The 20672-nt window shown below is 43.1% G+C and overlaps 1 protein-coding gene across 5 annotated transcripts in view; it reads left to right on the plus strand.

Moving 5' to 3' along the window:
- Window positions 1–6549: 6549 nt before the first annotated feature.
- The window catches only part of Slc26a7 (solute carrier family 26 member 7), a 114337-nt gene continuing 100214 nt past the window's right edge, over window positions 6550–20672 (plus strand). For 3 of the 5 annotated variants that reach the window (XM_050164316.1, XM_050164329.1, XM_050164348.1), the window contains exons 1-2: window positions 6550–6692; window positions 6977–7200. In XM_050164316.1, coding sequence (XP_050020273.1) covers window positions 7008–7200 — 193 coding nt within the window. In that variant the 5' untranslated portion in view covers window positions 6550–6692; window positions 6977–7007. Of the gene's footprint in view, window positions 6693–6976; window positions 7201–7655; window positions 7818–20672 lie in introns of those variants that run through there. The other 2 variants (XM_050164324.1, XM_050164338.1) reach the window with 2 other exon arrangements.

The following is a 20672-nucleotide window of genomic DNA, read 5'->3' on the forward strand; positions in this document are numbered from 1 at the left end:
CTCTCTCTTTGTTTGTCCATGTTTAAATAACTACTATAATCATTCATGTTCTCTTTTTATATTACTTTTATCTCACTGACAGCGAATTTGGCTTTCGTAGACAAGTATGAATGCTGAGAACTTCTGGTTATTGTTTTAAGCATTGTTTTGGGAATTGAGCACTACTTATAGCTCATGTCTGATTTATGCTGTCAGTCGTGGAAGAGATACCGCCAAGTAAAAATAAGCTCAAAAGTGAAAATATAGTTTGTGACTTAAAGGTCTCAGGAAAGTCTAACTATGAATACTTGAGCTATTTACTAAATGATCAGAAAGCTAGACATCATGAAATGTTAAGTCAACAGACAGCAATGGAAGATGGATTTATTGTAGACCTGGGCTTGTGTAAAATTTGATCCAGAAAAAAACCCTCTTTGGATCATGGGAAAAATAGCTGCCAATAAAATGGCACAATTAAGAATGGCTCTTTGGCACTGGGACTCGAACTATTTACTTATAAGGAAGTAATTGGGGAAATATGGGTTTAAAAGTCTCACCTCAGTGTTATTTGTAGTAATGAAAATCTTGGAGGTACCCAGAGCGTCCATTCCTTGATAGCGAAGCTTGTGTAGCATGCACACTTTGGTGCACCTTTGAGTGGGGGGGTTGTTAATCTCATATATTCCTGCAGATGCACACAATGGACCATCATGCCTAAACTGTGCAAAGTAAAACATGTCATAGAAAAATCGGGATATCAATGCAAAAGTTGAAACTAACAGTATGAGTATACATATTTGCTTATTAAACACTTTTCTGTGCCTTCAAAAATCTATTTTAGAATAGTAATTTGATGACTTATTGGAAAAATGAAAAATATTGGCAAAATCATCAAAATTCTTATGCAAACGCCAGCCCTCTGTGCTTTTCCATTTATCTTGACCCAAAGAGTACAAAGGCTTGAAGATTTAAAGGCAAAGCAGGAAAGTTAGCTTTCTGTTTTCATTTTTATTGATTGATTGATTGATTGATTGCAGTACTGGGGCTCAATTCAGGGCCTCACGTCCTAACGACAGTCCACTGCTCCGCTGTGTCCTTGGCTCTCTTTCTTTTTCTGTTGTCAGAGAGGGTCTGCCTCCAGACGTTGTCAGAGAGGGTCTGCCTCCAGAAGTTGTCCAGACCGGATATGAACTTCTAGTATTCCTCCTGTTTCAGTGTCTTCGTGATTTTGATTAGAAGCCTATACCACCAGGCCCACCTTGAGATTTGCCTTTGATACTGGGACCTAGTGTTAGATATATATGAGAATAATTTGGTTAGTGTCGACTTTGTAAGCCACCTTTCTGTGTATTTCCCTGTCTTCTGATGAAACTTCGTATCGGAAGGAAGGCTTTTAAAAGAATTTCAAGTCCTGGGTCTTAGTACTGCTTTATACCTTTTGTATTAAAACCTAAATGATCACCGTCCAGAATGCTGTAATTATGACTGCTGCACTGTTTGAATCTTTTAAATTAGGGGTGGCCACAAGGTGCTGTTTCAAGTTCATGTGCTAATGAGGCAAGGCTCATATTAATTTTGAATTTCCCTTAAAAGTAAGTCAAGCACTCTTGGTTTGGTTTTGTTTTGTTTTGTTTTGTTTTGTTTTTCGAGACAGGGTTTCTCTGTGGCTTTGGAGCCTGTCCTGGAACTAGCTCTTCTAGACCAGGCTGGTCTCGAACTCACAGAGATCCGCCTGCCTCTGCCTCCCGAGTGCTGGGATTAAGGGCGTGCGCCACCACCGCCCGGCTAGTCAAGCACTCTTATATGATGGAGATTTTTGTTGGGGACTGATCATTGTGTGAAAACACAAAGCTTATGGAGTATTTTAGAGATTCCCTTTCTGAGTAATATTAAGTTCCAAATAATCTCTCTTTTCTTTATGATTGTTATTCACTAAAATGGTGGCTACGTATCCAGAGGTAGAACCAATGAAACTGGGGAACCAATTTCACTCTCTTTTCTTTTTTCTGAATCAAAATTTCATGACTGATGAAGACAGTATCCTTGACTTGATATGAATCCTTAAAATTCATTTTAGACACAATAAAAAATCTATCATATTTGATCATTCCCAATTCTTTCTAAGGAAATTTTATTCTAAAGTATAGGCACTAGTAAATATGCCGCATGGTCTTTTTTCGCATGCAGTGGCTGGAGGAGAATATCACATGTCCTGTGTTACAGGGTCTCCCCCGGGCTTGAAAGTAGGCCGGTGGTCAGAAAACCCCAGTGTTCTCCCTGTATATTCCTTACTACGGCGCTGGGGCTGTCAGTTCATATTATCTCATAGTATAAAAACCACAGAAAGAGGGCGAAGAAGAGCTTGGAGAGCTCTGTTTAATCAAAGGCAGGGAGTTAAGCACATTATTGATATCAACCTCGCTCACTGTTGGTGAGCTCACCATTGGGCTGACTGGCTTGCTATGAGACAACCTTGTGGAATTCAGGACTGCAATTGACTTCCATGTGTGATGGTATTTAGGAAATGAACAGCTCCGGGGAAAACAAAGAACTATTTTCAGAAATTGTAGCTCTGAATGAGTTAGGCTGGAAGCTGAGAGTCTGTAATATAGTACAGAGGCTAGGGTGAAGACCAGAGTAGAAATATTAAATAGTGGGTCTTGGCTTTCCAATTAGGAAAGAATGTTCTAATAACTAGGTCCAGAAATTGGAAGGGGCTGTTTTTCTAAGCTTGTTAACTTCAGTCATTAGAAAAACTAAAACCGAATTTGGATTAAGGGCTATGCCGGTCTATCTAAAAAATTTGCCTTGATTAGAAGATGGTACCATGTTTAGATGACTTAAGAAAAGCTGACCCCTCTTTGTGGATGCATCTCAATACCTGTTGTGTGGTTTGGTGAGCAGAGAAAAACTTGCATCCTGGCTTTCCCCTCTGCCCTTCAGATGGAACTTTTCTGCAGTGTCTTTATATTAGAAACGCTGTAGACCAACTTTGTGAGGTAGATATGAGTTAGAAAAGGATGCTGCCCATGGCTTGTGAGTCTGTATTTCCAGTACAACTTGGATACATTTCAGTGCTTTAGGTGCCTGGTCCCTGCACTTGCGAGGCCTCACACCCAAACCAAAAGTCATATGCCAGTCTTTGCTTGCGTCTCTCAAAACTCGGTAAATGCGGACCTGTCCATAACCAGCTTCATACTTCCCAAAGACTCCGAGTTCACTCAAGCCTGGCCCGGTTCCCGTGTGCTCCATGATCACCTTGAACACGCTCAAGGCCAACACTATGCTTCCGCCAAGTCTCCAGCAGGAAGGTGGCTACCTCTCTTGTGGTATCTCACTCTTTCCTGCTCATCCTCACTCCACAGATCCTATCATATAAAGAAAAGGACTTCTGTTCAAAAACGAGGACAGTTCTCAGGTTTGGAAAGGGCATGGCGAAGCTGAGCGGGAGAAGACCAACGCTCTCTCTATTTTTTCCCTACTGCCTCCGCTTGTTTTCTCTCCGCACGCTATCCCCACTCTCTTAGAGCACAGAGGGGCAGTTGTGCTGCAGCAGGCTGAGCGATCCTGGAGCGACAGAGTGACTGTGCGCGTATTTATCTAGTGGATGCTACGTCTACGGTGTGCCCTACAAAATCGCGAGAAAAGGAACCAGCCCTACTCATAAGGAATTTAATGTGAGTCAGAGAGAAGAAAGTCATGTAGAAAAGATGTGAGGAATAAAAAAACATATCATGAGAAAGACTCGAGGTCTCTATCTGAAGGCTACCTGAATACTAAACATAGTGCATGACCAGATTGCTGGGGGCCCGGGAAAGTGTTCATGGGAGATAGAGCTTTTACTAAATAGTTTGAAGTGTGAAGGAGAAGATCACGTGACTAGGGAGTCCGTGTGTTGTAGTCTGAGAACTGTTTACTTGCTGGAAAACAGGGTCTGGGTGGAATGGGAGGAATTTATCCCCAGTGATAATGAAACCCCCCTCCCCCATTCCTGAGCATACAGCTCGTCCTGTGTAACTTCATTATTAATTTATCTATTTTTTTTGGCTGGGAGAATGTTAGTTATACCTTTTCCTATCCCCTACATTAAATATCTCTTTAAGTCCTGAAGTATAGACAATAGCTCCTCTCTCCACCCCTCTCCTCCTCAGCAGTGATTGTGTCAGACATAACTTGTTGAGTTAGAGTTCATGGTAAGCTAGTTGGGGGCAGTGGGGAACAGAAGACTCACGCTGCTTTCGTTAATAAGTTTGAGTTTAATGTTGGGTAGGACAGAAATTTCAACATGTCAGTGATGTGATCAAAATGATGTTTCAGGAAGAAGAAGCTTCCCATGGGTCCATATCTGAAGAGGAAGACAATCAGAGAGTCTTTCAACGTCTCACTGGACATTCAGGGAAGAAATGGCCCATATGGGTGGTATACACTACAGAACTTTAACTACCCTAGGCACTGAACTTTCAAATAAATGTTACTAGTCTTACCAAATGTTAGGGCCTGGCCAAATCACTTTGAGGGTTTCATACGTGTGAAGAAATTCTGCATAAAGCTTTCTTTGTTCGGCATTGCTGATTATAAATAAGACTGATAACAAGCTGTGGAGTGAAGCTTTGGCAGGCTTTACATAGCTGTCTACACACAGGATTGGGAAAATGGAAGCAGAGCGATGGGTTTAAGCTTTAGAAAAGGTTTTTTGGAAGGGTTTATTCTCTTAGGGACAGTCTGATGAGACTTCTCAGAACCAATCTCTCATACAAATCTACCGCCTTGAGAGCAGGAATCACTTAGCACAGTCACTGGCCCTGATGCAGGACAGGTAGTTCTGAGTGGATTCTTTTCCTCACTTTTCCTCACAGAAGTTCTGCTCAGGTGAATGATTTGTTTCTAGGGCTTAGCAGAAAGTAAGCGATTGGAAATCACAAAATAGTTATTGATTGGTGACTTCAGTGAACTTTTCAATGATTTTACCTCTCATTTGTTTTGCAGCCTAGGTTTGAATTTATTGTCTAGATTTAATTTTAAAACTTCATGTTTATCTTAAGCAGGAAAGTGATAACACGCAACACGTGTGCACATAGCTTCTGATGTTCGCACTGTGCATACTTGCTGGTAGAACACATGCTGCAAAGGGAGAGATCTCCACAGCGAAGGAGAGCCAACCCGGTGTGATCATTTCCATCTGTATTCTGAGGAACTCGCATATTAAACATCAAGTTAAAAGGCTACCATTTGCAGCATCCTCTCTGATTGAGACTCCTCCTTGTCTCTCCTTCTCCCTCTTGTTCTTTTGTTAGGGACTGCACCAAGGGCCTCATGCCTGCTAGGCAAAAAAACCATACTACTGAGCTTCATCTCAGTCCTGATAAGACTCCTTCTCTATAAACCTTTAACTTCATCCTGAGCTAGAAATGTATTAAAATGTTAGAAACTGAAGTGATGTAGATATTAAAAAAAAAACAGAACAAATTCCATACATTCATATAAAATGTATATCACTCTATATATTTAGGACTCATTAAATATGAAAAAAGTATTGCCAAGTAGATATAAAGCAAGGGATACTGGACTTTTGAGGCTGAAAAAGTGGCTCTTCCACATATTTTAAGTAATGGGAGAAAGCGTAGCAGGGTCCTTTAGAGAATCCATGGCTCTAACTCTGTACGGCTCTAGCAACCTCCAGCATCTGATGTCTCTGGACAAACACGTTAGAAAGCCCTGCAGCAAACCACACACATGCTCTTTCTTTTCTTTTTTTTTTCTTTTTTCTTTTTTTTTTTTTGGCTCTACAGTTTTACTTAGAATATTGGCTTTTTGGGTGAGTTCCAATGGTTCAGATCGTAATACTAGCTTATTCTTCTGGAGGCAGTGGGAAATAACAATATCATAAAATCTTTGACAGTCTATTTTGTTATAAAACGTAACACTCATTCTTAAAAGGACAACACTCTACTAAAAGTTATGCCAACTAAAGATAGTATTACACATACACACGCGCGCACACACACACACATGCACACAGAGTGGCACTTCAAACAATAGTTTTAATGATACCAAATCCCTCAATAAATTTTACTTACAGTGGCATAAGTATGTTAATTCAAAACTTTGCGAAACAATCAGTGAAAAGTGAATGAGCAGAAACAGGAAGAAAAATAAACCCTAGCCACAAATATTTGCTCATTCTGGTACTTATTTCTTTAGCCCAGGAGATGAAATTTCAGTTTGTTTATAAGAACTTGCTAGTCTTCCCTCAGATGGCACCGTGGCTATCTGAATATTTTTTTGTATGAATGAAAACCCCGTGTCCCCAAGAATAAAATGACGAGGATTCATGTAGTTTTTGTCCTTTGTGGAGCTGGCGAATTTTAGACTTGTTGGAGTGGACACCTCAGAGAAGCATGGCTGCATTCTCTGAGCACACTTTCCGCAGCAGATCCCTGTGGCAGTCAGGACTCTGCTTTAGCTTGTGAAGACACTGGGCTGGCCCGATGCTTCCTGGTTTCATTAGCATAGCCCAGCCCACTTCCAACACACGCCCCGCACTACCTCATTAACCATTGGGAATGCAGCCAAAAACATAAGACGACAGTGAATATAAGGGGAATTACTGGCAAGGGAGCTGTAGCCATCTCACCACTGAACCCATTCCTTTCCCAAGACCAGAAAAGTGTTCCATTAGCAGGAACCGTCTCTTACTCAGATAAGAATTCAAGGTTTGGGTCTCTAATTTTTTATCTAGAACAATTAGCTGAACTCTGCACAGTAAGACCCCCAGCTCAGTTGCATCCATTTGTGTTCCTGCCACCTCTCTTCCCCTCTCCTCTCTCTCCTTTCTTCCTCTCCACTTGCTGTTTTCTGAACAGCTTTGGCATTGTAAACCACAGACGAACTGGAGCCTGGCATTGAAAGGAGGTGTTCATCAGCCGTTTTTTTTTTTTTTTTTTCTCTCTCTCTCTCCCTTGTTTGATTTTTCTCTCTCTCTCTCCCTTGTTTGAAGAAGTTGACTACTACAGGAGGGGATCTGGAAAATGACCGGAGCAAAGAGGAAAAAGAAAAGCGCGCTGTGGGGCAAGGTGCACGCCCCCCACTGCGAGGACGTTAAACAGTGGTGGAGAAGGCGCCTACCTATTTTGGAATGGGCACCACAGTACAGTCTGAAGGAAAACCTGCTGCCAGACACTGTGTCTGGGCTCATGTTGGCAGTTCAGCAGGTGACACAGGGTGAGTGTGGCGTTCGAGTTTACTCTTTTATGCTGAATTAATGTGGCTTTGCTTCTTGGATGGGGATCATGATCTAGGCGTGACAGTCCGGTTAATGAAACAGACTTTTAATAAGATGGATATATGCGTTAGGAAAATAAGCAGAGTAGATGTTTCTGTGTAAGATTTTCCTAATTGCTTTTAAAATTACTTGGCTTTTTTTTTTTGGGGGGGGCTTGGAATTAGGCAATTAAGCACCAACCCTTGAATGGAATTACATATTTTGCAATGTTAAAGTTCATACTGATTCAAAGATCGGTAATTGTGGGAAAAGGAGCTCTTATAACGTCACTGTGCTGGCGCAATTTCCTAACCTCCATCGAATATGCTGCGGAATAGTTCCTGCTTTGAATACAATCACCTTTGAGCCTAATTAGCACCGCACACTTACCTGCTGTAGCCTTGGGACTCGCTCTAAGTAGGGAATGGAGCTCTCGGTCCATAAAGGAGGCTTGTTGCCAAGATCACTGTTTGCGAAAAGAATCCTGTGTCCTCGGAGCATGTGTGGGCTGCATGTGCCTGTTTACTCCTGCAGCGCATTTCCTGCAGCATGCGTGCCTCAGTAAGAAGTGAACACGGTGAGAAATCGGACGTCTAACTTTCCCAGAGCAGCAGATTCAAAAAGAGGCATTCTTTGTGCTTGTGTGTGCGTGTGTGTGTTCGCGTGCGCGTGTGTGCGTGCGTGCATGCGTGTGTGCATGCGTGCGTGCATGCGTGCATGCGTGTGTGTGTGTGTGTGTGTGTGAGAGAGAGAGAGAGAGAGAGAGAGATTTCCCTAAAGGTATGTTCTCACAGGTTTTGGCTAACTCAGGTAATAATTTTCTACCTGTAGCCAGGAGAGGATTTCTCAGCTTCCCGGCTTTCAAATGTTGGAACAGTTTTCTTGGCAGAGAGTCCTTGGGATTACATTTCAATGCAGTCTCACTACCTCCATGGCTTTAACTATTATTTATTCTGTTCAATTATAAGCATGCTTTTAATGAAATTATCCTGTAACTGGAACAAACTGGTTTGTGTGTTTGTGTTTTCAGTCTGATTAGGAACATCTGCACGGGGGTCTTTAAGAGCCACAATACTATCATACTTTATGGGGTCCAATTTTACTGCTTAACTCTGTGCTGTACTTTTAATGACCATTTTGCTAACAGTGAAGCATAGTAATCTTTAAAAAATGCAAAGTTAATAACAGGTCAGGACATCTCTAGGTTTTCTTGTCTTTGATTTTAAATTCCAGATGAAAGACCACATGACTTGACAGCTTAGGTGATGAACTTAGAGGTTCCCCTCCCCGACCGGATAGTTTTACCATATCCTATAGACTGAGTTTGCAGCTATTTAGTGTAAAATGAAAGGCGAGTAATGAAGATCTTAGCAGTTCTTGTCTTTTTATTTTTGAAAAACACCCAGTGACCAAGAACATTTGGAAAGGTGATACATTTTCCTTGGGCTCATCATTAGGATACGGCTTGTGTGCAAGCCTTTGGTAGTTAGCTTTGTTTGGTTTTGAGTGACTCTTTTTTAACAAGCCACGTGTTACATTGGTCTGGAAGAAGTGTTAGTAAGTCCCCAGCTGGAGAGAATCAGCTTACTCAGCCCTGGTACCAGGAGAAGTATGGATCAGGCTGCTAGGTCTCCTGGAAATGGACAGTTACACTGCTAGGAAGAATGTAAACACTTTTCCTGTTGGAAGAAAAGACAATCTCTTCTTCAATGGACCTTGTAAAAAAATGCATTTCTCAATCTTTTTCAATCTCTTCTACTCTGAGGAGTTCAAAGGTAAAACATCAAAAGCCCCCCACGTGTTGTTAGGGACTCACTATTTGAAATAGTCCAGAGTTGTCATCAACCTTACCATGGGAGGAAATGGAGGATTAAACCGGTAAATTCCCTGGCTCTCACACCTGAGAAGTGGTGGAGTCTGGACTTGAGTCCAAGGCCAACATGCTCAACCTTTTCACTTTACACACTATACTGCCAAAACCATCAGACGTTTTGCAAGACCAATGTTATTTGTAACAGGAGACACCTCTTTGGAAAAGTTGGAGTGTCTTTCTCCTCAAATAAGGCCCACGTTCAAGTTTCAGCCCTGAAGTTGTAGAGTCACAGCAGAAGTGACCAGAAAAGCAGCCCGTGATGGAGCCCTGCAGACATACACTGCCCATTTTGCTGGAAGCTGATGCTCCCCACCAGCCCTGTCCCTTTAGGGAGATTAGAAGAAGGAAAAAGTGGAGTTTGCTCTTGTGCAGAATTGTAAGCAATAGAATCTGAGCCCTTCCACCTTTACTGCTATGTAAAGCAGTATTTAAGTCATTTAACACAGCTGAATTATAAGGGATTTCTGAATCCGATGCCCTTTCACCTATAAATCCTGCCCTCTTAGAAGTCATGTTTCCTTTCTTTTATTTCTAGAAGTGAAGTCATAATCAAGATAAGGAAAAGTATCCTGAGTGATACCACAGTTGTGTTAAACGATCTAATTCAAGACTTTTAACTGTGAGATAGATGTTTTTCACACACCTGGCTCCTCTATTGCAGTGGACTGTTTTTCCCCCCTCCTATTTATCTGGTCTTCTCTCCCAACGAACCTCTGGAGATTTTACCTCCTCTTCTTCCTATCAAACATCTTAGAGATGTTTGTCAGACGTTCTTATATTACAGAGTCAAACCCTGGCCCCATGCTTAGCAGGCTGTAGACAGCTTTGTCTGCATACAGGACTCTAACACCATCACTATGCTATGGAAGCTTTCTTTTCAATCCGAGAGCCATGTATTAATCTACACCAACCGAGACTGTTCTACAAGCACAGCGGAAGCCAGAGTGCTCACCCTATCACTATAGAACTGGCTGGAAAAGCATTACAAACAGAACATTTGGTCTTCTAAAACAAACACACCAGATAATATTGCTACCCCAACCAGAATTACAGAAAGTAACCATAAAGGAACTTGTAGGCACAAATGTCCACCAATGTCAAGAGATATCTTGGCATACATACCAGAAAGAGGTTTAGAGTGGGCAGGCACATCAGTTGCCTGAATCCACCCAGAATGTAAGGGCGAAAGGACAATTAATGTCAAGTAACCTGGCTCTAGAGTCGCCTGCTTGCTTTTGCACTTGGAATTCTCTTAGAGTGAGTCCTGTTTGGTATCCTGAACTCTCCCCTCTCTCCTGCCACCTTCCTCTCCTTCTGTAAGCCAAGTCCTTAATGTCTGTCCTCTAGCTGTTGCTATGGAGATTGTGACCCTTTGGGAAAGACCATAGACTCAATCCCAGTATAGTCCAAAGATTTATTGATTAGTTGGTACCAGGAAGAAGGGGTATGGAGAAGGACTCCTAAAGGGGGGGGGGATTGCATGAAGACCTTCAATATCTATACAAGCAAGCAAAACTGTTCTGTTCTGCCAGGTTAAGTGGTTAAGGCAACTCAAAACAATCTAGGCATCTGCGTAAGCAAGTTACAGAGGCAAAAAAAGCAGTGAGTCATAACAAGTTGGTGGTCACACTGTACACTTTTGGGCAGGGGGCCATTGAGTCAGGGTTACTGGGAACTCATCTTGTAGGGACTGGAGTCAGAGACAAAGGGCTGGTGGGTGTCCACATGGATGCCTGGCATATAATGGTGCCTCTTTAGCCATAACATTATTTTTCCAGCCAAGTAGACTTACTTCATGTCCCTGCTGCTTCTTAATGGGCTGAATTACTTAAATCATTGTCTCGTGGCTCTTCACTGTCTGCTCTGCCTCCTGTAGCTCTTATGTCCCACTGCTGCCAGTATGCTGATAAAAAAAATAAAAAAATGGTCTGACCATATTGCTTCCCCGTGCATAACTGTTTCATATCTGCCTATTTCTGCTAGAATAAAAAATTGAATTACTCAGCATGCCTTATTAAATGGTTAACAAACTGAACCTCATTGTATAAAGCTGCGCTATGATCTCTCCCTCTAGAAACCTTCTCCATCTCCTGGGAGGAGGAATGTTTTCCTCCTCCTCCCTTTGTCCTTTTTACATATCTCTGCGATAGGCTTTATTTAATACATGGTATTGTAAACTTTTGATAGAGTTCTTTCCACGTCTGTGAGCTCTGAAAACAAAGACAGTGTTTCCTTCTTTGTGTTCTTACCAACCTGGATATTACCTAGCACAGGGAAGTCGGGTTTAAATAAATATTGAAAGGTTTAAGGCATTCCCTGAGCCGCTGGTTCTCCTCTGTGGCGTGCTGACACTGTAGGAAGACTGTGGAACTCAATTTAAATCTGATGCTGTGAAAATAAGTGTAAGAAATATGCTGATAGGGAAAGGCATTAACGTGTGAGTAACTGGGGTCGTCTACCTTCTTGTGTCTTTCTACACAAAAATGCTAAAGACTCTTTCTTTGTCCCAAACAGTTGATTATTTCATTTTTCTTTTTCAAAGCAGTTTTTGTTAATTCTTTGATAATTTCATATGGTGTGTTTGGATCGTATCCTTCCTCTCCTCCAAACTTTCCCCAGATACCTGCTCCCCAGCTCCATCCCTGTCTCTGTGCCTCCATTTCCCCCTCTTCCCTCATCAACCCACCGAGTCCAGTTTGCATTGGCTGACACTCCTGGGTGTGAGGCCTGTCCTGGAGTGTCAAATAATGTTAATTATTATCAGTATTTTTGTCCAACCAATACTAACAAGATGGATACTTCATATAAACAATTCAATACTGTCTCTTAAAGAGAGAGGACGTGATAACACAGGGCCCACATCCCCAAGAGGGGAGCTGTTCCTCCTTGCACTCGGACAGGGTGGTTCTTGAGTCTGCTGTTCACCCACCCACACACCGACACCCACCCAGGCATCCCCATCACCTGCTCACCCCACAGGTAGCTGGTTTTGTCTCTGTTGCAAGAAACTATCTCCCACATCTATGGCAAAAAGCTTTGAACCTGCCCTTAAATAAAATGTTTATAGGGAGATTACATAGCCTTAGGTTCTTAAACCACATTCATGGAACCGGTAGGCTTGGGAATTGGGCTAATACAATTCTATATTGATCATGTCTTCTTTACCCTATATATACGTTTTTGTATTTGTTTATTTCTTTGATATCCCCCCACTCCCACCTCTATCCTAGCCCCTTTCCCACACCCCTCTGTTCCCATCTCCAGTCCATTTCTCCTCCTCTTCTCCCATGGATAACAACAAAACATGGCATATCAAGTTGTAGTAAGACTAAACACTACCCCATGGATTAAGACTGATCAAGGTGACCCAATATGAGGAGTAGGGTCCCAAAAGAGTCAGAGACAGCCCCTGCTCCCACTGTTAGGAATTCTGTAAGAGGGCCAAGTTATACAAGTGTAAGATACCTGCAGAGTGCCTATATGCAGGCTCCCTGGTTGTAGCTTCAGTCTCTGTGAGCCCCTATGAGCCCAGGTTAGTTGGTTCTGTGAGTTTTCTTGTGGTGTCCTTGACCCCTTTGACTCCTACACTCCTTTCTCCTCCTCTTTTGCAGAATTCTCTGAGCTCCACCTAATGTGTGGCTATGGGACTGCATCTGCATCTGTTCCCATCTGTCCCATCTGTTGCCAAATGAAGCTTCTCTGATCCCCTTTTCATTTTTATTGTTTATCTTTAAAGAGACAGGGAGAGATTCAACAGGTTTTACCAGATTGCTTAAGGCTGAATTTCCTCTCACTGCTGTAAAAATAAACACTGATGTGTTCATTTCAAAAAAGGAAAAATAAACTTTGTCAGTATTTCACAATAAGATACTTTCTAGAAACTATCTGTAGGAATAAAATAGTTTTAAAATTCAGGAGCTTTTATTACTTATAACTGTTCCCACGCAAGAGCTATTCCTTATAGGCAGTGTTCATTAATCGATGCCCAGACAACCTCGTTACTCATGCCTTCTATAGATTAGCGTACCCCTGTAGTGAATACAAGCCCCCGGAGCTGTTGCCCACATGCCTGGCAAGTCAACAGGTGTACCACTGATCTGCAGACTGTTTTGCTCACACTCTTGCCTTCATGGCTGCTACGGCGTGACTGTTTGCAGCACGGAGAGCCAAGCTCCGAGAGAAGCGGGAAACGTAGATTGTTTATCCTGTGAGAACCAAAGCCACTGAAAAGGTTCCCAGGAGTGCTTAGCCTTGTGCCTGAGAGGACCTAGATGTTTTGTTCTTGACCCATGAAAACCCGAAGCTGCCGTGGGGTTGCCTGATGATTGAACCACAACATTTTGGGTGGCAGAACAAAGATGGGTATTCCTGATAATTATGCAGAATAAATGCAGTCCTGGCACCAAGACATATGTACAGAAGCTGAGCTTCATTGCACTCCCAAGAAGACTTGAGCTGCTTGGGGAATGATGAGTGGAAATTCCTGAAGCCTACAGCCCTGAAAAGACTGCAGGCTTTTCTGGGGGTTCTCCCCAACATACCTCAGCTTCAGGGACACAGAATTCTATCATTACCTATGCCTCTCTAATGCAGCTTCGTTAATTGTGCTATTTTCCTGCTGCGAGAGGACCAGTGGTAGCCAGGCACTCCTCAGGAAGTCTCAGGCATAGTGTCTGTGTCCTCTACAAAGTTCTGCAGGGGATCTAGTGACATTTCGCTGGCTTCTCCTTCTCCATCTCCTCCCTCATCCCAAGACTTCTTTCTCAAATAATCGCTTCAGATTTCATGTAACACTTTTTATTTTTACTCAACATAAAAGGATGAGAATTCAGATATTAAAGAACCATTAAAATGTTTGAAACTATATACATGAAAGAGTTAGGACCTTGCTTGGTAGGGACTGAAATTGTGACAAGATTTGCAATAATTGTAGTAAGTTGAAGATTTAGTAGATGGTGTTTGCAGTCTTTGCTATATAGTTTCTGGCTTCCATGTTTGACACTGAAGCTTCTTCCTTGACAAATTTTAATATCTGACCCTCCTCTTTGTTTTGGGGAAGAAGACCTCATCCATTTTTAGTACACCTAGGTTTAGTGAGATGTTACTTCTGACTTTGGTGATAATGTCCATTTTTATTAGAGGTTTGAATGTGCCTAGAGTAGAACTCTCTATTTTGTGGACCAATTAGAACCACGCAGAGACTGGTGAGACTCAAAAAATGGTATATGGGTATCACCTCAAGAAATTACATCATGGTTTTCAAGAGGCAGTATCAAGCCTGGACACAGTGCCTGGGCTTGTTCTTTGCTCTTGCCCATCCCCCCCATCTCTCTGTGTCTGTCTTTTTCTCCCTCCCTCTCTTTCCTTCCTGTTGTTGACCCTGCACTAATCTGCAGTTGTGGGGCACTAGATCTACTCACAGTTATATTACATTTGGCTTCTATTAACTATGGCTCAAGACTTGGTCGTTGGCACATTTCCACACTTCTGGCCAATGTCTAATTCAGGAAAGCGAGCCGCCCTCTACACACAGGGCAGGGGTTTACAAACTAGTCATTTATCATTTTTACATGGAGAGGACAATAAAAATAACTGTGTGGTTCAGTAAGTTAGCCTGGGAACTACCACACGTGTGGACCTCAGGAAAGGACGATGACAACAGGGACAATGCACCTGGATGTCTTCCAAGGCCCCTCAGACTTGAAGATGAAGTCACACAACAAAGGGCAGGACAGAGAGAAACAGTCTTGGTGACACACTGTCCTTTTATTTGTGTGCAGGCACTTTTTTATATGTGTGTGTGTGCTTATCCTGATTTGATTTCTTCTGATTGCTAATGACACATTTTGGTGCTATCTCAAGCTAAATGTTTTAGAAAAATTGTTACTAATCTTGTGAAACCCAGCAGGGCAAATAATATTGAACTTTATATTCTCATAAGGTCCAGACTCAGAACTATAACTTTGTTGCTCTCAATTCTAGCATTGCTAAGATAGAGTCCAACTTGGGCTTACCAGGGTTCACTCTTTGTTGCCATCTCTCTCTCTCTCTCTCTCTCTCTTTGTGTGTGTGTGTGTAAAACACAACTTGACTTTGGAAAGGCTTTAAGGACTGTCCTCTGCGTTGATCCCTCAGGCTGCAACATGTGCATGTTGTTTGTTGGATAAAGCTCAATGTGCGTGGCTGATGCAGAGATGACATCATCCTGCACCACTGCTCTTTCTGCAAGAGGTCTCTTACAGACTGCCACAGTATCTTAGGATACACAAGGAAGGGGATATATGATTTAACCCTGGTCTGAGCAGCAGTGAATGAGTTTACCCCTTAGCAGTTATGACACAGCATAAAGGGCTTGAGTGAGACTTCGTGGGCCATCAAAGGCACACGTGTTCCAGAATCAATAGCTAGTACCAAGAAACTAAAAGTCTTTATTTATTTTGTCCCTTCTCTCCGAGCTCTTTCATCTTCTATCAGATTAGGTGCATCTCATACCCTCATTACTCACAGGACAGAGCACAGTCATAGACATTAACTGACTCCCCATTCTGAGCACAGCAATGTAGTGCTTGCCTCTCTTAACTTTTCTCACATCAGAGCTATCTTCCCATCACACACAACTCTTGCTACTCACCACCAGCCTCCACAGCAAGCCTCCCTTCCTCCCTCTCTCCCATCCTCCCTCCCTCCCTCCCTCCCTCCCATCCTCCCTCCTTCCCTCCTTCCTTCCTTCCTCTTCCTCTCTCCCCCCCTCCTACCCATCCCCCCTCCTTCCCTCCTTCCTTCCCTCTCTCCCCTCTCTCCCCCTTGAGGAGGGACTCATTGTGTAGCTGAGGGGGACCTTGAATCTCTCCTCTTTCCATCTGCTAAGTGCTGAAACACAGTCATGCACCAACGCATTCTGTTGTTTATACAATGCTGGCCATGGAACTTAGAGCTCTGTCTATGCTGGGTGTGCCCACTTCTAATTGATCTATAGCCCCGGACCCCGATTTCATCTTAGCACACATTTTTCTAAATAAAAGGCACAGTTGTGTACTTGGTTATGTTTTCTTTATTCTCTGGACGTTCTGCTCTCATGACACATTTTTGTGGCTTCAGCTGTATCCTTTCTGCTAGTGTGTTATGGAATAAGATTTGCAGCTCAATATTTTTTTCTCCCCTAAACTAGACTTATCTATCCAGTTGGTTTTTTATGACCATCACCTCAATGTTTCCCAGCAACATGGCTAAATTGAATGTTATTTTCTCCCCTCCATCCAGACCTTATCCTCTACTTTTTGGTACAATGAAAGTTACCTCCATCTACCTAGTGGTCAGAAACTTGGAAATGACCTGTCCTCACCTTCCCTCTTTCCAGACGTAGTCTATTAACCACATTCTAAACTACTCTAACTGGTACCTATTGTCTTTGCAGCAACTTCCCTGGCAATAGAAACATGATTAACTGGGCTCCTCCTGTGGATTCCCTGCTGCCGGGTTCCACGCTAACCCCAATAATGGCTCCCACAAGCAAGATATTTCTTTCCTTGCTCTCTCGCTCTGTCCTCCCATCTCGACCATCCTGTTCCTTCATGTTTTCCTCCTCTCTCCCTTTCTCCCCCTCTTCTGACTTCCCTTCTCTGCACCCCCACACTTCCAATTTTCTCAAGAGTTTTTGACTATTTCCCCTCGCCAAGAAGATCCATGTATGTTTCTCTCAGGGTTCCCCTTGTCACCTTGTTTCTCTGGGGTCATGGATTACAGGCTGGTTATCCTTTGCTTTATGTCTAATATCCAGTTATGAGTGGTGGAGAGGGTGCCTGTATAGGCCGTCCCCTGTGATCAGATTGATGACTACCTTAATTGTCAACAGAGAAACTTCATCCAATAACTCATGGAAGCAGATGGGGAGATCTGGACCAAGCTTCTGGAGAGCAGTTGAAGATGGGGAGGGGCAATAATAAGAGCAAAGGGGTCAAAACCATGATGGGGATACCCACAGAGACAGCTGACCTGAGTTAGTGGGAGCTCATTGACTCCAGACTGATAGCAGCAAAATCTGCATGGGACCAAACTAGGCCCTCTGAATGTGGGGGACAATTGTGTGGCTGGGGCAGTCTGTGGTGCTTGAACTGACTTTTTGGAGCCCATTCTTTTTTGAAGAATACCTTGCTCATAGTGGGGAGGGCCTTGGTCCTGCCTCAACGTGATGTGCCAGACTTTGTTGATTCCCCATGGGAAGCCTTACAATTTCTGTGGATGGGGAGTGGGAGGGGGAAAGGTGAGGGGAGAAGAAAGAGGGGAGGGAGTGGGAACTGGGATTTGTATGCAAAATAAGGAAAGCTTGTTTAAAAAAATAAATTAAAAGATGAAATATGACTAACCTTTCCCAAATGTTCAAAATATGACACACGAGATAAACCTTCCCCGAATATTATAGTGATCTTTATAACAACCTTGAGACTTCAACAACCAGTTACATAGTTTCTATATAGTGGAAGAAATATTTAAATACAGATCTCTCTGACACCCAAGCCTTCAGAACCTCCCTCTACCACCTTCTTCTTCTTCTTCTTCTTCTTCTTCTTCTTCTTCTTCTTCTTCTTCTTCTTCTTCTTCTTCTTCTTCTTCTTCTTCTCTGTTCGGGTGTTTTCTCACATCTTCTCTCTCTGTTGTCTTTTCAAATCCAGAGTCATCCTGGGAAAATAGAGACGCTTTTGGTCCACCACCATTCTTCGGGTTTAAGCTCCAGGCCTGTTAATCCTGAGGAGTCTGGATCGCAGTGATTCTGTGCTCTCATGCTCGTGTGATCCTGAAGGCACAGGAGGTTAGAGCATAGAACATGAGGACGGTGGCCCTTTGATGAAGCACATGCTTGGGAAGAAGAGAATAATGTCTGTTTAGGGATTTGTTCCCACACAGCCAGGCGATGTGTATTTACTATGTGTCCGTTTCCTCTGGGAGACCCACTGAGAATGTTATTTAATCACAAGCCTGCTGGTAGTGTGACCAGACAGCTGGCTACGCTGTGCCTTGCTAATAATACGGCTCAGACCACCACAAACTAGTTGCCAGATGGAAATAATGTCTACCATTACCCACAGAGCTTGGGCTTCAATTTTGTATGTGCAGTTCTTGGAAGTGCCCACTATGGCTTATTTTTTTTTCAAAATTGCTTAGATATGCCTCACGAAGGCTCCTTATTCATTTCTATTAAAATGTTTGAAAGAATTTATAATCTTTTGCTATGTTCATGGGAAGAGACAGAAAAAGAATAAGAGAACAAGCTATCCCACAAGGGGCTTATTATTTTTTTCTTCAGAAATGTGTAAAAAAGTATATGAGAATATGAACTTGCTATTACGACCTTGAATATACCATTCTGCAATTGGTTTGTAAGGGCGGGAACACTTTTTTAAACTGAAGGCTGGTGGAGTATCGGTTTCAGCTAATTTTTAACTTGAATATATTATATACCCCACGGACCTGCCAAAGAATCCCGTTTTTATTCAGGAACATTAAGACTAGGACGATCTTGTCAATATAACAACATAACAGCATAAAGTGAATGGTGGGTGGTAAAAAATGAACCAATAGAGGGGAGAAAGTAACTATTAAAAATCTACCAAGATTTGATGAAAACCAGGTTCCTATTACTATTCCCATGGAGGGACTCTCTAAACGCTGTGCACACAGGGGTCTTTGGAGAATGACAACCACCTTGTTAGCTAAGCTAGCAGGTGGAGCACAAGTCTGGCTGAGCTGGGGAAAACAGGTCTGATAAAGGCAAGGTCCGAAGGTGCTGTGGAAATGCAAGACAGATGTGTTAGTTTGCTCTTAGGTGAGCTCTTCTCTTCATACTCAACACACGGTACAATCACAGGAGAGAGAAAAGATGCCCTCAGGACGTGGACCCCCTCCTACTAGGAAATGTCTTCACTCTGTTCAACTTTAACTCCTGAGAGGGGAAGGGGAAGGTGTTGCGCATAGGGAACCTGAGAACTTCGGTTCCTGGCACTGTCTTGAGAAGCCATAACTGGAGCTGAGAATTCCCAGAAAGAGGCTGCATTTTCAGATGAACCTCTGCCAGGCTGATTGACTGATCCAAACTTGAGTGACTGCAATTTTAGGAATGCTGCAGGCCTAGAGCTGTGTTATCTGGGCCATCGTTGGCCCTCCTCATAGCCAGTTATTGTCTCTCTCTGTGCCAGGCCTAACTGCTGTGTGACCATTAGGTAAATGATTTGTAATGTTAAAATAGTGCGGTAGTTGTCCTTTGCCAAGCGGTAGCTCAGCTACCTTCCACCAACCCAAGTGCCAGCTGCAGTGTCCGAGGGTCTCTCTGCTCTGATACAGCCCACCTCTCTCTTGTTCCTACCAGTGTTTTTGAAGTGTCAAGATGTATTGCTTTCTTTATTCTGTGAGTGCAAAAGCTCCATGGAACTGTTAACACCTTGGAAACAACCTAAACCCACATCCCTATGCTACAGCCATCCATATTTGGCTCCAGAATAAACCATCTCTTACCCTCGTTGAGGTGACAACCGTGTTTTGACATTGACAGAACTTGGACCTAAGAATAATGTCAGGCACAGGAATTGTTGGGAGCAGTGAGATCCCAGATCCTGAATTTCTTGTAACCCCTGATCTGAGTGCCTACAGCTGCTCTGAGCACGAGACCTTCAGGAGTTCCTGATGGAAGGAGAGTGGTTTCTGGTGGGTTTGGCTGGGGTGTGGCTATCTCTATATAATCTTCCACTGAACACAATAAAGAGGGCATTCTTGGGGCTTTGGTATTGGTGTAAGAAGGTCTGTGTGTGTCGGTCTGTCTCTGCGTCTGGCTGTATTTTAACCTCCAGCCCCCTTGTTCGAAGCTTGCCGAACTTGGGTGCCAGCGCACAGAGTGCAGACACGGGGGCGCGGTGCGCGGCAAGGAATATTTAAGACAATCCCAGCCAGCTGGGAATAGGAGTGTAAAGTTTATCATCCAAGTATCAGTTGTGAGGCCAAACTGAAAAGATAAAACTACTTGTTAGTGTAGTTACAACTCAAGATCTGACTCTAGGATTCCGCGAACAAAGGGGTCTGAGTTAGAGTTTAGGGAGCTGGCAGCGTTGGCGGACCTGAGAGACATTCTGGGCATCCAGTTAGTGTATGGCAAGGCCACAAGTGCCTGTAAGTGAGGCTTTCCTATGACAGTGGGTGTACAGGTTAGCTTTACTTAGATTGCCCTGGGAGGGAAACAAACATCAGCCCAGAGGGGGGCAGCATGCCATGGTCTGCGCGGGCAGAGGCTGCTTCGTTTTGCTCACAACAAGAGATTGGCACTGTGTACTTTTTCTCTTTTTTAGGGGATTTCCTCATTTTCATAAGGGCCTTAGTGTTTGGTATAAAATACTTATCCTCCTGAATCATATGAGCTAACTAATCCTCTCTGGGAGTAACGAGATTATCCTTAGGAAATTAAGCCCTAGAGAGTAAGATGATTGTGTCGAATCTATCTTTGAAAAGAAAATCCAACCCCACTCTGCAAAGGAGTATCCTCTTACACAGATGGTCTCATGTGTGCCATAGATTCTT

The sequence above is a fragment of the Alexandromys fortis genome, unplaced genomic scaffold (assembly GCF_014885135.2).
Source record: "Alexandromys fortis isolate MF-2015 unplaced genomic scaffold, M_Fortis_MF-2015_v1.1 scaffold_18, whole genome shotgun sequence".
Taxonomy (NCBI): domain Eukaryota; kingdom Metazoa; phylum Chordata; class Mammalia; order Rodentia; family Cricetidae; genus Alexandromys; species Alexandromys fortis.